We start from the raw sequence: 19,469 nt of genomic DNA, 5'->3' as shown, positions 1-19,469 counted from the left end.
AATAATATTAAAAGCCAAAGTTACAGAAAGCCAAGTTGTGTAATGTAAATTTGAAAATAAAATGATGAACATTATGAATGTCAAAAGATTATATTCAACTCTTAAATTATTTGTTTGGGGTGTGTCGATGAAAAATTATGTTGTAAAAAGTGAGCACAAACCCGATATTAACCCCGAACGTATAAAATCTACTGATGGATATTCAACTGGCAAAAATGCAACAAAATACAGGAACAAGATTATTTTTTGAAAAGTTGATGTTAAATTAATTCGCCCCATTATTCACCTTATCAACGGAAAACTAACTTTACATGTACCTATCCTGTATTTGCCACCTCTATCCGGTGAGATGAACAATGATGACCCACTGGCACTGTGTAGGTTCTTGTTGAATCCTTATGAATATTGTCACCGTATGAATATTCTCGGACACCACAAAAACAGTGCGCTTATAAAAATCAGTTGGATAAAGATATTGAACCAATGCTTTGTACACTGTACATACCCCACCAGCCACCGATATTTTATCTATAAAGTTATAAATCGTATTTCCGATGGGACTGCAACTTAAATGTCATCACATATATATCATGTCCATATCACATTACTATTTTCTACTTCACTCCTAGTTTCCTCCCGGCACTCCTGCTTGCCGTCCGCCAATAAAAATTGGCCGTCACGAAATAGCCTAAATGCAGTGCTTAAAAGTGGCGTTAAAATTTCAAAAATCAAAATCAAAACAAATATATACTTTCTTCCAGGTCTACAGTTAAGATTTTTTTTCTGGATGGACATATTTTTCTACATGACCTACGATAAGTTAGTACTATGTACGATTGGATATCTCAACTTAATTGGTTTTATGCATATCAGCTCTGGATCATAATGTAAATGTTGTTGTTTGACAAGAAATGTAATTAATTAATTTTACAAAGCAAGTTGACAAAGCAGAAATGCCGGAATATTTCATCAAACAGAGTTCCACTGATGTCGATCTTCAGGTTCATAATTTTGCATACTAAAAAGTAGTTGACAAATGATAATTAGTCTTGCAGAGGATCAACTTAATTTTGCTCTGTCTTGTTGAAGTGTGTAGCTTCCACAATCAAGCTTGGATTTTATATGTTACTTCGTTTGACCTGGGGAGCAAAAAGCTCCCCCACCTCAACCTACCCGCACACTAAACCGAACATAATGCAGAGGCGGATTAAGGGGGCCCAGGGAGCTTATATAGGGAATCACTGAAGCGAGACTGGAGCGGACCCCTCTTAGGCAGTCATTGGGCCCCCACTCCGCAGTGGATCCATCAGTGTAATGAGCTTTCAGCACCAATAATTATTTAACGGAGTCTTTTTTTTTTTACTTAGTTTTGCTTATTTTTTGACGATTTGTTTTTATTTGTGGTGTTAACAGAAAGTTGTAATCTAAATCACGCTCAAATGGTAAATTTAGTTTCTTTTTTTCTAATACAACAGCTATTCCGGAAATATTACCGGTTTTATTCCGGAGCTTATTGTAGTTTATCTTACCAACAACCCAAACGAATAAAAACAATAGTCGAATATTATGTTAAATAGGTAATAATTAATTACAAGACATGCAACATACTGGGTTTGTGAGGTATTTAACATCTATATAAACTTTTTAAACCACTGTCATATATTGAACATGTAAAGTAAACACGAAATGCATGCTTCCTGTAAGTGTTATGTAACATGTATCACAGGCACTTGTTTCTATCCATTGGAAGGCCAACTATCAACGTAGTGCCTGTGATATGTATACAGTTAGCCTTATGAAATTTTGTCACCTCCAAATGGACAATATTTCACCATGAAATTCTGTCCTGATAATGACAATAGTATTACACTATGAAGTAGTGTCCATGGTCAGTATTTTTTTTATTAAATTTTGTCCAACAGACAATATTTGACGGAGGACAATATGTTCACTATGAAATACTATTATCCGTCACCCATGAAAACAATACTCAATCAAATTATTTCAAATTAAAAACCTTACACAAGCATGCAGCATGCACATTTCAAAATTTATATTACTGAAAGTGAAATCATTTTATAAAGCAAGTTTTGGTATCTCTATCAAGTTTAACATTCATGAACTTCAAGGTTTTTTGTAACATCATTTGTTTTCTTGTCAGTGTTTTCCCCAAATATTTCATTTAGCATCCTGGTAAACAGGGGAAATTGAAATAACATCTTGTTTCTAAAAATTATAGCATCACATCCATAACATAATTTATAAGAAAACCACTTCAGATAGCATCACATTTAAGATTGTAGTATCACATTACCTTGATGCTAAAAGGTCCAGGGGAGAACACTTCTAATCAAAACATTTGGAATTAATTTCATTATTTTGTAAACAAAATGACTTAGCATTTCTTCTGATTTATTTAGTATACTATTACATGTATTAGTCTTTATTGATTTTCAGAAATACTTTCCGATACAACTTTTTGACTAAGAAATTTGAAAGTATAATTCCTTACCATTTATAATCAAAAGTAGTTTTCTATTTTTACCTGTATCATGTTATTAATTTGTGTTTATTTGTTATTGTCAATCAAATTTTACACTTTTATGATATCATAATCCAACATGATATTATGCTGATAACCTCCCCTTCATGAGACAAAGTTTCATGACAATCTGTCTATGAAATATTGTCTCAATACAACAAAATATTACCTCCCTTTATTAGGACAGCTTTTCATAGTATTCAGCTGTCAAATATTGTCTTTATACAGATGTAATTTCACAATGAAAAATTGTCCTTCGTTGGATATTTTTTCATAGATAAGGACAATATTTCACGATACATGGTCATGAAATATTGTCTTGGTGGACAATATTTCATAGGACAATATTTTGCTTTACATATTCATCTATAAACAGATATTAAAGAATTAAACACACGTAGGCCAAAGATGTGCTATAAGAACAATTCTTTTAATTACTGAAAACCTTCCGATTTGACCACAGACTTTTTTGTCTAACTCTACTTTTGTGAAATAAGTCTTTCATTAATTGTCTTTAACCTAGGTCAATACATAATATACTCAATATCTTTACTTTACATAATAATACTAATTTATCTATTTTCATAATATAATTGAAATTAAATACTATAAGTAAAAAAAACCTTTGTACTACATTGTCACACTACAAATGTAACTAACACTTCCCAAATCCTTAATTCTAGATGTCATTTAACCCTCAGGGGATTAAATAATAAATAACTTTATAATATTGTGAAAATTTATATTAAGAATTTATCAAGTAAATGATTCCTAAAGCTATCATTTAATATCTTAACAAAATACTGAAATATAAGAATTCTAAAAACATGCTGACACCATTCCCCTTTTGCATTCTCAATTTTATCTATAATAAATTGGTTATATATAAAATTATATATATATATATAGATGGATAGATACAACTCGTCTAAACATCAACCCAACAATGTTAGATCTGTAAATTTGCTTTCACGAATTTTTTGTTCTTCCCTCACCAGGATTCGAACCCATGCTACTGAGATATTGTGACACAAAATCGCCTGCACTGTAGCCGTCCCGCTAGACCACACGACCACCTGGGCTTCATAAAAAATGAAGCTTTTGGTGCCCAGGTGTTACCTTTCCACGTTAGTTTTAATCCAGTGTCGTACTACAGTACATGATATATATGGCACGGAGATGTTATTTTTACAGATCAGCTAAATTATCTATAGCAAAGGATCCTACAAATTAATGTAAGAAACAGTCACAGAAATAATTATATTTATAAGTACGTCTCAACCAGTGACAACTCTATAACAGATTTATCCATTGGATCACCATCAATACATGGCTGTGTACATTCTGTATATACAACTCGTCTAAACATCATTTTGAACATCAACCCAACATACAAAAGTTCATAATTTGAACATGTTGAAGGAACACAAACTGAAATTATATGTATAGGCCATCTCTGTTTCTAATAATTACAATGTGTTGATGCTTGAATTCTTTTACTTCCATCCCAGGCCCATATTGAGTAAAAGGTTTGGTTTAAGGTAATTTATCATGAAGTTAAATCTTGAAACATATTTATTTAAAATGTATGCTAAATTAATGTTTTTTCATTTTTCTGAATTTTGCAGTTTTTAATGAACAGGTCTATAAATGTGATAGAGAAATGTGTCCCATCTGTATCAGTGTATTGTTACATCGAAGTTACCAGTTCTGGCTTTTATTTGACCTGAGATCAACAGAGAGCACCTATTAACAGTTCATACCTGCCAACTTTTCAAAATGCCCATAGGGTTTTACGTGCAAGATGATTAATAGTCCAACAAAACCTTCAAGGAGGCCTACAAATATACTTTAATGCTGTTTTTTTGGCTTCTTCATGCTTTAAACAAGCTCATAGCCATTGTAAAATTAATTGTTTTCTTTAAAATTGTGGACAAAATTGCTCTACAAATTTCCATTTGGGAGCCTCCATGGGGAAAATCCCCCGCAAATAGTGACAGTTGGCAGGTATGACAGTGTTGGAGATTGGGTTTGAAACTCTCGACTGAGTGAGAGCACACTTGTCTTCTTTCATTACTTTGGTTTAGGTGTAGTCTTTATCATGTTTATGAAGAATGAAATCGTAAACATATTCTTGTTTTAAGCTATTTAACCACTTTTAAAGTCTAACATTGTTTTTTTGTATACTTTCAGGAATACAAATGTGAAGAATCTGTAAAGCATTGAAATGAACTGATTATACAGCAAATTATTTTGAAATAAAGAAGAAGAAATAGAGAAAATGTCAAAGAAGTTTGGTGGGAAGAAAAAAGGAGGGAAAGCTTTTGGTAAATTTGGAAATGTGTAAGTAGATTTATATCCCATAATGTAAGTTTTGTGACTGTGTCATTTACATTTACCCTACATCTATTCAATAATGTTTTTAACATACATTAGGATATATATTTAGATATTAATTTCCTGGGGTTTGTCTGTGACCAAGGGAATTATATTACAAATCATGCAAATGTTATGTGTTGTATAAAACTTTTACTTTTAAGACACACTTTAAACAGTTAAATATTGTAACAAATACTGGGCCAAATGGCAGATGGCAGATTATATATACTCTTTTTTAGGTATTTCTAAAAGAACAATAGAGACCTCAGGTTGGCTTATCAGTCAATATACCAGTTCTTTTTTTCAGAAATGACTGCCCTTAATTCTATACTACCGCATGATTCTGGGTACCTTGCATACATAGTAAATTAATTGTTTTATTCATCCATTCATGTATATGAAAATAAGAAGATGTGGTATGATTGCCAATGAGACAACTCTCCTTAACACACCAAATGACATAGAAATGAACAACTATAGTTTACAAATTACAGCCTTTAACAATGAGGGGAAAATCCATACCACATATGGCATCAGTAATAACATTAATGTTTCCATGTCTAATGTTTCATTGCTAACTGCTTAATAATATAAAGTAATGATAGCAATATACAAAATGAAGTATTATCTAATTGATTAAGTTGGTAAGAACCTGTTTCAGTAATTATTAAGCTTTGCAAGTGAAAAGAATAGCCAACAATACAGGATCTTACTCTACATGTCTGAATGACTGATTGTTGGTTGTTTAAAGTTTCCCTTTATGTCTGTTTAGGATTAATTTCCTCAATATTTAATACTTCCTCCTATTGTAAAAATGTGCTGATAATTGAATATTTTCTTCTTAATTGTTGCATGTACATTGTTTCTAGGAGTAACAATAGATATAAGAAGATGTGGCATAAGTGCTAATGAGACAAGTCTCCATCCAAGTATTAATTTGTAAAAGTAAACCATTATAGCTCAAATTAAGGTATTAAACATGGATCCTCACTTTGAACAGCAAGCCATTAAGGACCCTTAAAAATCACTAGTGGAAAACCATTCAAACATGAAAACAAACATGATAAACGCTTCATTATCTATATAAAAGCAAGAAAACTAGAAACACTTATGAACCACATCAACAAACAACAAGTCTGTTTTGGATTTCTCATTATTTATTACTTTCTTCCACTATCTTTATCAGTTGTAAACATGTGTTGATAATTGAGTATTTTTTCTAGTTACATGCACATTGTTTTAGGAGTAACAATGTGTTTTTTTTTGCATGAGATTTGAAGAGCTAGTTACACTGGATAATATGGAGGGGTCATGTTTAATGTTTTCTCTATAATAATCATTTCTTGTTCAAAAGCGTTTTCATTATTAATGAAAGAAAAATAATCTTGCAGTCATAATTTACATTTTTTATGCACAGATCCGACACTGATTCTAGTGAAAATGGTCTGAGCTTTGGAAAAGCTTGGAATACATTCAAAAACATTCAACTCGAACATAACGCAGCTAATTCAGCTGAAACAAGTATACCAGGAATAGATGAACAGAATAAATCGTCAGTAACATTAAAAAGTCTCTCAGAGCTGTGGAGAAAAATTTTAGTTTTTGCTTGAAATAAGCTTCTAATGACTTAATTGCATTTGGTTGATGATGCATTTTCCTTTTTTTGTATCCATTATTTATTATGCAAATGGCATTTGTTTGATTTTCTTTTTTTTGTATCCATTATTTATTATGCAAATTGAATTTATTTTCTTTATATCTCATTTTTCTTAAGACAAATAAGTTCTGTTGTGATTAGATTGGTTGTGAGGTTGCACTTAACTATTTTAAAGAAACCTTTAAACGTTGTCAGATTCATTAAAACATCATTTAAAGTATGTAAATGATAAAAAATATATGAAAAAAAATGTTAATTTTAAAAATGAATCTTAATTTATGATTTTTGTATTTGATTTACAATTTTAAAAAAAAACCAGAAATAAGATGTATCCTGTAATGACTATTTTTCCGAAGATTGTTTTGAATTTTTGTCTATTATTTTGAAAACTAAAATAGATAGAGATTTATATATATTTTTCTTGCATCAGACCTGGTAGAGAAAAAAAACCCAGTTATTTGTGTAAAGGTATTAGAAGATTTGGTATGAGTGCCAACAAAACAACTGTCCATCCAAGTTACAGTATTTAAAAGTAAACCATTTAAGGTCAACACAGAGCCTTGACTCAAACCGAACAGCAAGCTGTAAAGGCCCAAAAAATGACTAGTGTATTATGCAAAACCATTCAAACAAGAATGATAAAATGAGATATATTAAAACCTTTAGAAAAAATTACTTGTGAAATATTCTTCTTATAAAACACATCAACTGGATAATATTTATTTGAAAAAGGTTTTAGTAGTTTGATACTTACTTGAGGAACATGCCCATAGCTTTAAAGGTGGATGGTCTTTTAAATTTTACTTACATAATAAATTCTGGTGGCAGTATGTGACAGCTTTGTCATGACATCAATATAAATATTTATACTGCAACTAGTTGTGATTATTTCCTTAATAATTACATTAGATGTATGTTACATTAGATGTATGTTTCATTATAATACGTTATTCTAATTGGCTACACTGCAATCTCACGTTATTCCTTCAGCAACTTCATTACACAATAAAGTGCACATGTAAATTAAATAAAAACTTGATATAAATCGTGTTTTCATGATCCTATAGATAAAAATGTAATTATAAGTATTGAATGCTTCTTTTTGTAACTTCATATTGTTGTAAAAGCGTTGACTGTGCGCACATTTTAGAATGCTGCTTTCGCGATTAATACAAAATGTACTTAGGTCAACACGTTTACACCCGAATATAAAGTTACAAAAAGAAGCATTCAATTCTTAAATATAGTAACATAGCTATATTTTGTATAATGTCAATTTCATCATGGAACACTAAGACTTTCCACAATCAGACGTCCATTAAGGGATTAAAATAAGTTTGACATTTGTGTTACAATTAAAAAAGCTATCATATAATTAATTTAAGTTGCAGTATAAAAACAATATTAGGTCAATGTTTTAAAAATATAAACTTTTTTGTACTAATGGCGCAAAACTGGGGAACCGCTCAGTAAGAACCTCGCCCTTCCCCAGTCTCTTACAAAAAAGTTTAATATTTTCCTGACATTGACCTCAATATTGTATATTTATTTATGAATTACGAATGTGTCGAGTTTTGTGATTGGATATTACAACACAGGGACGCAGTATATATTCAGGAAATGTTTTTCACCCTAATTGGAGCCTAAAAAATGTCATCAAAACTAACGTAACTATGTGACTTTAATAATAGAAGGTCAGAGGTGCAAAGAGGGAAAATAATGATATTTATCCGTTTTAAATTGGATATATATTATCCTGAAGTGTAATTTCTTCCATCAAATAAAAGTTTTAATGTTAAACCCACGGGGGTTAACTTCGATATCTGTTTGGTAGGGGTGTGCCATTTTTGCCTCAAAAAACGTACCCATTCTAATATAGCATTCACTGAAATTCAGTACCTATAGTTATATAAATATTCAAGAAAGAATGACCTATACTTATATACAATATTTAAAATATGACCCATGCTTATATACGCACTAACTCATCATCACTCATAATTTATAAATATACCAGCTACCATTAAGTTTTTATACGCACGTCAAAATTTTGACGGGACGTATTATGGTATACAAATGTCCGGTGTCCGTCCGTCCGTCTGTCTGTCTGTCTGTCTGTCCGTCCGTCCGTCTGTCCGTCTGTCTGTCCGGCGTAAACATGTCGCACCGTAACTTGAGAACGACTTATCTAAATTTCATGAAACTTAATATAGTTGTTTTTTATGATGGTCAAATGATCTGTATACTTTTTGGCGAAAATAAGATTTAAACTTTTTGAGTTACGGCACTTTGTAACTAAAACAGGGGTGTGTTTTTTTTCACATGTCGCACTGTATCTCAAAAACGATTTATGATTATTGCTTAAAACTTTACACACTTCTTAGTTATATTAATCTTAATATCTGTATACTTTTTGGTGATGATTCAAAATTTCATTTTTGAGTTATTGAGTATTTTGTAAAAAAGGGGGGAGGGTTTTTTACATGTCGTGCCGTATCTCAAAAACGATTTATGATTATTGCTTAAAACTTTACACACTTCTTTGTTATATTAATCTAAAGATCTGTATACTTTTTGGTGATGACTCAAAATTTTATTTTTGAGTTATTGAGTATTTTGTAAAAAAAGGGGAGGATTTTTTTTACATGTCGCGCCTTATCTCAAAAACAATTTATGATTATTGCTTGAAACTGTACACACTTCTTTGTTATATTAATCTAAAGATCTGTATACTTTTTGGTTTGATTCAAAATTTGATTTTAGTGATATTTGTAAAAAAAAAACAGGGTGGGGGGGGTTTCACATGTCCCGCCGTGTCTCAAAAGCAATAAATGGTAATTGCTTAAAACTTTCTCAGAAACTATTTATGAGTATTGCATAAAACTTCCACACAAGACGTCGGGCGTATCATGCGCTCATGGCGCAGCTGTTTATTATATATGAATTGACATCGTTTGACCATTAATAATGTGAGATTCTCAATAGCATATTTATATATGATATGTAGATCATACCCCAAATCAATATACAGTTATCAAACGTAAATGCATTTTAATATATAGGATGTCATTTAAAAGGAGGGTAATTTTTATATAAAATCTCGCAAAATTATGACCCATATTTTTGGCACATCCCCGTTTACCCAATAATAAGAAGTTATCCCCCCGTGGTTAAACCAAAATTAAATACTGCACAGACCTGTCATATCAATGAAATTACTTCCCTTTGACTTGATTAGACAAATCCAATATGATAATCTGTTTATTACACAAATCTCCCAATGCAGCATTATGGATGATAAGTTGACATTATTGTTTTTGAATTTGGGAAAAATATTACAAATTTAAAACAAAAAGTGCTTAAATTTATACATGTAAGTTAAACTGCAACTTCTATTGGTGAGGAATTTTTCTGGTCAACCTTTTGTTTTTGAGATTGAAAATGGAGGTTTTTCAGATGGATCACTGTTGCAACTCATTCAATTCTATAAAACTGCTACCAATCAAAATTTGCTAGCTTGACCTAAACCAATACACCTGACATTAAACTGCATCTAGAATGCTCAGTGCTGAAAGGTTGAAAAGCTAAAGAAAAGGTTACAAATTTAAGTGGACTAGTAATTATTAGTAACAAATTGGGCAGAAGGAAAAAATCTTATACCTGAGTTTTGCTTGTTGAAATGGTGTATTTTGAATTAGTCTAGAGTGATTTTAGCTAACACATGTTAAAAAATAAGTATGTTTTTGATATTACTTTTCAGTGACCTGTCTAACACTAATTCCAGTGAAAATGTTCTGAGTTTTGGGAAAGCTTTAAAATCTGTGAAGAATATTGAAAATGACTATACTGCAGCTAATACAAGTAACCAAGGAAAACTTGTAAAGAAAATATCATCTGTATCATTAGAAAAGACTCTCAAAACTTTGGAGAAAACAGTTTTCAAATGGAAGAGCTTATCTACTAACTACATAGCATTTGTTGAGGTAAAAAACTGTTACCAGGAATAATTATTTGATTATTACAGATATTTATTAGATGAACTTATTGGCTGGCCTTTCAATAAAGGTTTATACAGGAAAATAATTCATTTTTTACAAGGGCATACATTTTTGTGATTAGGAAAATATTGTATTTTTCATTGATGTTTCATTTCATGGTTTTTACAAAGTCTGCATACAAGCATAAAGAAAACATGAACTTCATTGGACGTTTAGGAAGAATTGGTATGATTGGCAATGAGACCTGAAGAGACTAAATGATGTAAAATTTAGCAACTATAGGTCACTGTACAGCTTTCAATAATCGATAATGAGCAAAACCAAACCGCATTATAACAGAAACATATATTCTACAGGGTTATAATATAAATGTTTCTGCAATAGCAATTAAGTAAAAAAAGGACATTTTTAAGTTTGCAAAGAATCTTCACGAGCAAATGATCTACCGGTAATATTAATTCAAAAATCTAATGACATATAATTTTAGCTGTTTTTTGCAGTTTATTTCAAACACAAGAAACTTAAATGCTTTAAGGTCATACGATACAGTTACAAGGGAGGTAATGAATTTGCTTACGTAAAATTTTATGTTCGCGACATCAAACTGTGATATATCGGGAAATGATGCATTTTTCGACTTATTTTTATCATTCAAACTGATTTAATTTGAAATAGAGTTTATGGACACCACTTTTTTAAAATGACATTTGGTTTAATTACAGATGAAGATTATTTGTACCAATTTTCAAAAAAGTGTCAATAATGCATTTTTTTTAAAATTTGATAAATATACAGCATAAAATATGAAGTTTTTTTCTTCATTCATGAATATTTGAAAACTATGATTTATCTGTAAAAATAAAATGCATAAATTTAAAGAATATCTTTATAAAACTGAAATTACAGAAAATTTAACAAAAACAGCTTGTGTTTATCTTTTAAAATAAAAAAGTTATGTATTTCTGTCGAAAGGAAAACTACATTCCACAAAACCAAATTTTGTGCAAATATCTGAAATTTCTACCTCATTTTACTTAAACAGTAGCACATGAAGGTATATATTTTATTTAAGGAAAGACTGTAATATTTTTCTGTCTATGAAGAAATAAGCATAAAAAATGTGGTGCACACTGAATAACGCGCATAGTGGGTTATTAAACAGTGTGCACCACATTTATTATGTTATTTCGAATAGACAGAAAAAATATTACAGTCATTTCTTATAATTTAATTCTTAATTTTATTCTAAAACGCAGAAAACCATGAAAAAACGTTGATGACGTCAGGGTCACATGACTAAATTATGTCTATGGTCTGATAACAAAACAATATCAGCCAATCAGAAGACGTGTTACATCCAAAATTAAATTATTACATATTTGGTTTAATCAGGTAAAAAATAGCCTATATGCAAATGTTCATCAAAATTTCAATATAGGATCAAAACTGTATCGTATGCCCTTAAAGAAGGAATCAAGATATATATATAACAATAAGTTTTTTTTTATGGACTCAGAAATATTTATTGGACAGATAAATAAAGGTTTAAAATTCTCTTGAATTATGCATTTCTTTGCAGGATTTGTATAATAAATTGAAAGATGTAAAGGAAAATGAACCAGTCCGTTTAAACTGGACTGGTTTAGAACACTTGACTGATGCTGTTTTTGGTTGCCTCCTTGAAAAGAATGATGTACCAGGATACAAGTTTGTTATCGGAATTGTTCTCACTGGATGTAATCAGCTGACAGACGTTGGAATAAAATGGATGTCACAATGCTTTCCTAAACTGAAGGAGGTAAAATTATATCAAATGTTTTAATTTGGTTTCAAATGCATCCTATAAGGCTTTGAAGAGAGTTATGACCCTTTGAAATATTAATTGTATGGAAAGTTGCAATGTAAATTGTCTCGTGTATTTTCATGCCAAATTTTTATGAAACTTTTATAAACTTTTGTTATAGATTTATATTATTAATGTGTTGGACAAGTTCGAAAATCAGTGTAATCAACTAGATTTAAAAGAGTCATGGCTTTGGACATATTGATATAATTGAAAATTGTATTGTAAGAACACTCAAGGCTTCATTTCACTAACATATGCTTAGAAAGTTTAAAAAAAAAACAATAAAATATGTGCAATACAGGGCACATTGGAACTTTTTTTATTATTAAATTTTACAATATGAAAATTGTAACTGACTTTAACTTTTTTTTTACAAGGAATATCTGCCTTTTTGATGTAAAGTTCTGACCATGCAAGGGCTTACCAGCCAATGTAGGTCGTTAAACACCACCAGTTATATAAAGTACTATACAACATTTATTCATAAGATATTTTTTTAAAGTACATGTATATCAATGATATTTCAATTTTGACTTGTGAAAGATGCTTGCAACCCACAGTATACAGGTGATTTTCTCCACCAATCAAAACTTACCACCAAGATATCGCCAATAGTACTGAAAGTGGTGTTATAAACCATCAATAAATCATAATACCATCTGTTTATCCTTATATATTTTTTCCACAGGTTTTTTTTCTATCTTTACATACATTTTTTCCACAGGTTTCGTTAGCAGGATGTATTAAAGTGACAGAGACGGGTGTATACAATTTGTTAGAGAACTGTTGGGACCTGAAGTCTGTAGATCTGACTGCCACAGGAGTAATGATCCTACCGAGCCAGATTGTTGGTAAAGAGGTTGATACAGCGGGATGTCCACTCGTCTCTCCTAGTGAAGGATTTGTACAACAGTATGGAGGTTTAGATAAAATGAAAGGTATTCACCACCTTGTGTTAATATTCTACTTTATGCTTCTATATTTTAGAGGGGCCTCTGTGGCTGAGTGATCTAAGTAGTTACTACTGTATTCACTAGCTATTCAACACTGAGGTTGTGATTTTGAAACCTGCTCGTGCGGGTGCACACCACTGCAATCTTAATTTACTTGGATTGTCAGTTTTCCTATCAAATGTTGGTGGTTTTCGACGGGCGCTTCGGCTTCCTCCTCCAATTAAAACTGACTGTCACGAAATAGCCCAAATGTGGTGCTTAAAAGTGACACCACAAAATCAAATAAAATCTATTTTTAGTACCATAAATAATAGATGAATCTGCAGTGCAGTATCTCAAGTAGGTAGATTGTACATGAAGAAAGAACTGTGCTTTTGGAAAATTTACAGAGTACTTTCAAATGGTCTCTTTCTCTTTTCCAAGTTTTATTGCTATAGTCCAAAATCCAGTATAAAATGTTGAGGGCTTTTTTTTTTTAAATACTTCTATTGTTTTATGTCATGTCTGCTTGAATTGTCTAATATGTCATAAAAGTCCTTTACATTCAAAAGATATATGAAGTTTTAAGATGTGGTTTTAAAATTTTGTCAAATACGTGTTACATTTTGTTTTGCAGAACCATCTTTCAAGAAGCCAGACAATAAGAATTTAATTAAAGTTTGTGTAATTCGTCCAGAGAATTCTACAAGTAGTATGATGCCATTGTTTTCCAGTGAGACAAGTAATTTACCTGTGTCATTCAAAGAGGGATTTAAATTTGACAAAACAGACATTACAGCTAATATCATTGAATTTGAAGAGGTTAGTAAAGACTACAGCCGATTGCATTGAGTGTGAAGGTAAAGTTAATATCTTTGGTTAGCTTGCTTTTTAGCTTACCAGTAAAGTCATTATTAGGTTAGGTATACTACCCTCCTTTCACCTTGTATATAGGAAGTGGCCCCCCAAAGTATTTGCCAGACATGAAATGTGTTTTGAAATAACTACATTTTTACTATGAAGGACAACATTTTTATCAATCTTTTTATAGTTTATAAAAGTGCTTTTATTTTATCTACAGGGAATGATCGATAGATTTGTATCTAAGAGATCAGTTGTCATGGTAACTTATGAACCAGAGGAGAAGAAATCTGTGGATGACATTGTTTCTTGGTTGTTTTCTGTATATTGTCAAGTCTTGTCAAAGGTAAGTTTTAGGAAGGTTACTATAACTTCAGAAATTATTGTGAGGTTTTTATTATTGCGAATAATGCGACAGAGTTGAAAATGCAATAATTTAAACTCATATTTTGGAATTAAACAGGATTTTTCTCAAAATTGTAAAAATCAAAATCACATTTAAGTCTAAAATGACAAAATAGCAATAATAAATGCACGCAATAATTTCTGAATTTACAGTACTATTTTATAGAATCAATTGTCTGTTTTAACTGACCAACAAATGTCTTGCATTGCGGTCTTAAAACTTTGGAGCATGTTAATTGTACTCAGAAATAAACCAGTTAGCCATTTTAAGCATAAATTTTGTACTCTGAGTAAAGTGTTTTGACCGAGAGCCCAGGGTCCTCAGTCATAATACTTTACTCAATACTTGGAGTACAAAATATGTGCTGGATACATCAAATCCTGGATTTTGATTGGTTGATTTCTGAGTCTTAGTACACTTATCATACTCGAAAGCTTTATGACAGCAAGGCCTGGTCTTCTTATGTATGCATTAACCTAGTATGTGGTTTGATATATTTCAATGGAAGTGTATGGAAGCATAGGAGTCTACATTCAGATCTTGGTGGTCAAGTTGGCTAAGTAGTTCATCTGCTGTGGTCAGTAACCTATCAACTCTTAAAGGGGCACTAGCTGTCAAATTCATGTTCACCGATTTTAATCAAATTCTCATATTTGATTTATAACAATGTAAAACATTTATCAAAACTATTTAAAGTCTAAAATAATCAATTAACAGGACACGGGCATGAAAATACGTAGCTTCATTTTGTGTGTATTTTAGTCTAGACGCCATCTAATTAACTATCAAGTTGACCTCTAAAATCATCCAATGACCATATAAGCGATGTAAACATAAATATAGATATAACTAGATTAAGCAAACTCGTGCTGTTGGATTTTTCTAGGTCTATTTAATTTCATATTATAGATGAAAAATAAATGTCTATCATCGTTTTACCTGTATAAAAATGATTTTTTTGTGGATCAAATCAGTCAATCAAATGAATTACCTTGGTTTCACTTTCAATGTTGACATTCTTTTCCTTCACATAACTTTACACATACAATTCATGTGTTATACATCTCAAGCTAAGGGATTAAATTGAAGTGAATAATTCATAATCAATGTTTTTTTTACCTTATTTTGACAAAATTGAACCATACTGGCTGCTAAAAGCGAATTATTATTTCACTATTTGCATTTCATTAATGATTGAGCAAAAAATAATAATAAATTAGATTTTTTATATATCTCGTAGCTAGTGCCCCTTTAAGGTTGTGAGATTGGCTAGTGGTAATGTGTTTTTGACTCTGATATTAACGTACCAATCATGTCTGTCAATAGCTCAAGTATACTTTCTGAAGTTATTATGAAATGTTAACGTGCAGTTTTCTTCAATCAATGTCATTTATTATATCTAGTCTAGACTGTTTTGTGATTGGTAATATCATGAGCTTTTTGTACAACTCATTCTGTTCTTAATTTGTTAATGGTCACCTGTCTTGTATAGTTAGTGGATTTTATTAGTAGATGTTAGTAGATTTTGTTAGTAGATGATAGTAGATTTTATTAGTATATGCTAGTAGATTTTATAAGTAGATGTTAGTATATTTTATTAGTAGATGTTCATAGATTTTATTTGTATATGATAGTAGATTTTATTAGAAGATGTTAGTAGATTTTATTAGAAGATGTTAGTGGATTTTATAAGATGTTAGTAGATTTTATCAGTAGATGATAGCACACTTTTTAAGTAGATGATAGAAGTTTTTATTAGTAGATGTTAGTGTATTTTATTAGTAGATGTTAGTGGATTTTATTAGTAGATGTCAGTGGATTTTATTAGAAGATGTAAATGGATTTTTTTAGCTGATGTTAGTAGATTTTATAAGTAGATGTAAGTAGATGATAGTAAATTTGTTGTTACTGGTACCTATTTTTACTTGAAAGTTAATGTCGGACGAAAATCTTTTTTATCTGATAAATTGATTTTGACTTTTATTTTTAACTTATTTTGATAGGTTTCAAGAGCATGTGTGCTGTTTGTAGCCATGGTTAAAGATGACAAGACAAAAGTAGATCAACATTTGGCTGCATTCAAGATCATGTTAAAAACAGCAAAAGATAAACTTATTCAACAGAAAAAAAAGTTGTAAGATTAAGTGTTAGTCATAGTGATTTGAACAAGTAAAGTAGCAGAAAAGGTTAATGGTTGCACTTTGTGAATACAGCTGTTTCTCAAACCACGCCTCTTTTGGGGAGATTTAGAATATTCATAGAAAATTAATTGTGTTACATACTAGTTCCCAGTTATGCTTTCTGTGTTCCATCTCATAGAGACATAACTTGGGAATGTTACCAGTAAATATACATGTGCATATTGTTTACATTGAAATCTGTGGTAACCCTTCATTCGAGGTAGGGGTAGTTTAGAAAATTAGTGTTAGTTTAAACTCTGAAAAGTTCAGGGCATATAAACGTTGAAAATATGCCGCACAGCCCTATATTTTGACCTTTGAATAAAATTGTAGTGCATATGAACTTTCAATTCTAGGATAAGATTTTTTTCAAAACTTCATAGTAAAAGTGGTACAGTTTTAGCCGTAAAAGGAGTTCCTATGGGAAATTGCATTGTCAATATTTACAGAAATTCAACCTAATGTTGAAATGCTTTTATAGATACATGTATATGCTGTAAATTAACTAATACTATAGAGAAAGATTATTTTTATGCCCCACCTACGATAATAGAGGGACATTATGTTTTCTGGTCTGTGCCTCCGTCCGTCTGTTCGTTCGTCCATTCGTTCGTGCCTCCGTTTGTCCCGCTTCAGATTAAAGTTTTTGGTCAAGGTAGTTTTTGATGAAGTTGAAGTCCAATCAACTTGAAACTTAGTACAGATGTTCCCTATGATATTATCTTTCTAATTTGAACGCCAAATTAAAGTTTTGACCCTAATTTCACGGTCCACTGAACATAGAAAAGGATAGTGCAAAGTTCAGGTTAAAGTTTTGGTTAAAGTTTTTGGTCAAGGTAGTTTTTGATGAAGTAGAAGTCACATCAACTTGAAACTTAGTACACATGTTCCCAATGATATGATCTTTCTTATTTTATTGCCAAATTAAAGTTTTAACCCCAATTTCACGGTTCACTGAACATAGAAAATGATAATGCGAAGTTCAGGTTAAAGTTTTTGGTCAAGGTAGTTTTTGATGAAGTGTCACATCAACTTGAAACTTAGTACACATGTTCCCTATGATATGATCTTTCTAATTTAAATTCCAAATTAAAGTTTTGACCCCAATTTCACGGTCCACTAAACATGGAAAAGGATGGTGTGAGTGGGGCATTCGTGTATTATGGACACATTCTTGTTTTTTTTAACTTTCCCAAGCAGAAAAATAACATGAATATGAATAATGACTGAAGCTTAAAAGGTTGTCCAAGAGGAAAGAATTTTATCAGAATGCTAGAAATTGATAAAGCTGTAATTCAACAATATTTCTTTTGACTGACCTCAAACCTTTTTAAGTGAGAAAGGTCAACAATGAAGATTTGTGGGAAACCCTTCAGTATTGCAATTAGACATTAGAATCTGATGAATTCTCGATAATATTTTCACAAGCCTACACTAAAATGTTGTGATTGACTGAAACGTCCTAAACAATGGAAGTTCAACAAATAATGTGACATTATTTTTATTTTGGGAATATGGAAAATGGAATTATCCACAACGCTTAAATATATGAAATGGCAAATTAAAAATGAAATTAAATATTTTTAAGATTGGAACAAAAACCAACAGAGAAGTCACCCATTACAAGGATAGACCAGAGTAACTTCACATACACAAAAGAATTGATAGAAATGATGGAGACACAGGACACCAATGTTACATTTTTGACCTCTGTCAAAGGTCAAAACATAACAAAAGTCGTTGAAGGTCAAAACAGGACGCCTAACACTGGAAGAAGTCAGGTGTGTAGAATTAGATCTTAGATCTGATATTGGGTTCTTAAAAGAAGTCAAAAGATCTTGAATTGTTAATACCATTAAATAATGCATACCCTGGTATTCATTGTATAAATCTTATAAATGATGATCAGTTGATTAGGAAGGTTCAATTTACTATTTGATTGTAATTCTATCTAACTGCAAAGACATCTTAGACTACAAAACCCATAGTTAATATAAGACAAAGGAGAAACATTTTAATGACTTTAAAATAAGACTAACTTGATCTTTACTTAAGGGGGTTCGCGGGTCTAAATCATTTATATAGGATTTCTCCATATTTTTCTATAAATGAACTTTATCTTATAGTTAATAGAAAAATAAAATAAAAAAGTGGGGTCACCGTTCATTTGCGCTAACAATCTGCCTTCGAAAGAAGCATACATTTTTGTAAAGGCGTCTTTTTTCTGTTGAAGTAATAGGAGAAATAAAGGTAATATCGAAATAAAAAAAGGAAATTTATTACAGAAATCGCTAAAATTTTACAATAATTTAGTTTAAGTACAGCTTATATGGAAATTATATTAAAAAAGATAGGTCACCGATGAGTTGAAAAAGATATTTCAATTTTAGAGCCAAAAAATGGCATTTTTCCACCAAAGGGAGATAATTTGGAACTTTTTCAATGATGTATACATTTTGAAAGTCATCTGGGGCCAACACGAATTGATTGTTTTGAATGATTTTTGTACCATATGATAAAGTAACAATTACAAAAGGAAATAAATAAAATTTGTAATGAAAAACAAATGTTTGATTTTTTTCTGAAATTTTTATACCCGGGAGCCTCCTTAACAAAAGTAAATGTCAGCAACCTATTAGTAAAAATATTCTACCTGTGTAAAATGTCA

General features: G+C 30.8%; 1 protein-coding gene across 4 annotated transcripts in view; it reads left to right on the top strand.

Annotated features, from left to right (window-relative positions):
* Window positions 1–1,509: 1,509 nt before the first annotated feature.
* LOC143056672 (uncharacterized) overlaps window positions 1,510–19,469 on the top strand; it is a 96,825-nt gene continuing 78,865 nt past the window's right edge. For 3 of the 4 annotated variants that reach the window (XM_076229829.1, XM_076229830.1, XM_076229827.1), the window contains exons 1-9: window positions 1,510–1,577; window positions 4,736–4,885; window positions 10,339–10,561; window positions 12,156–12,374; window positions 13,147–13,360; window positions 13,992–14,176; window positions 14,436–14,561; window positions 16,625–16,755; window positions 18,390–18,582. In XM_076229829.1, coding sequence (XP_076085944.1) covers window positions 4,824–4,885; window positions 10,339–10,561; window positions 12,156–12,374; window positions 13,147–13,360; window positions 13,992–14,176; window positions 14,436–14,561; window positions 16,625–16,755; window positions 18,390–18,582 — 1,353 coding nt within the window. In that variant the 5' untranslated portion in view covers window positions 1,510–1,577; window positions 4,736–4,823. Of the gene's footprint in view, window positions 1,621–4,735; window positions 4,886–10,338; window positions 10,562–12,155; window positions 12,375–13,146; window positions 13,361–13,991; window positions 14,177–14,435; window positions 14,562–16,624; window positions 16,756–18,389; window positions 18,583–19,469 lie in introns of all 4 variants that reach the window. The other variant, XM_076229828.1, reaches the window with a different exon arrangement.

This window comes from Mytilus galloprovincialis, chromosome 13 (genome assembly GCF_965363235.1).
Source record: "Mytilus galloprovincialis chromosome 13, xbMytGall1.hap1.1, whole genome shotgun sequence".
NCBI lineage: Eukaryota > Metazoa > Mollusca > Bivalvia > Mytilida > Mytilidae > Mytilus > Mytilus galloprovincialis.
Note: the sequence above shows the minus strand (reverse complement) of the source record. Positions and strands in the feature narration are given on the sequence as shown.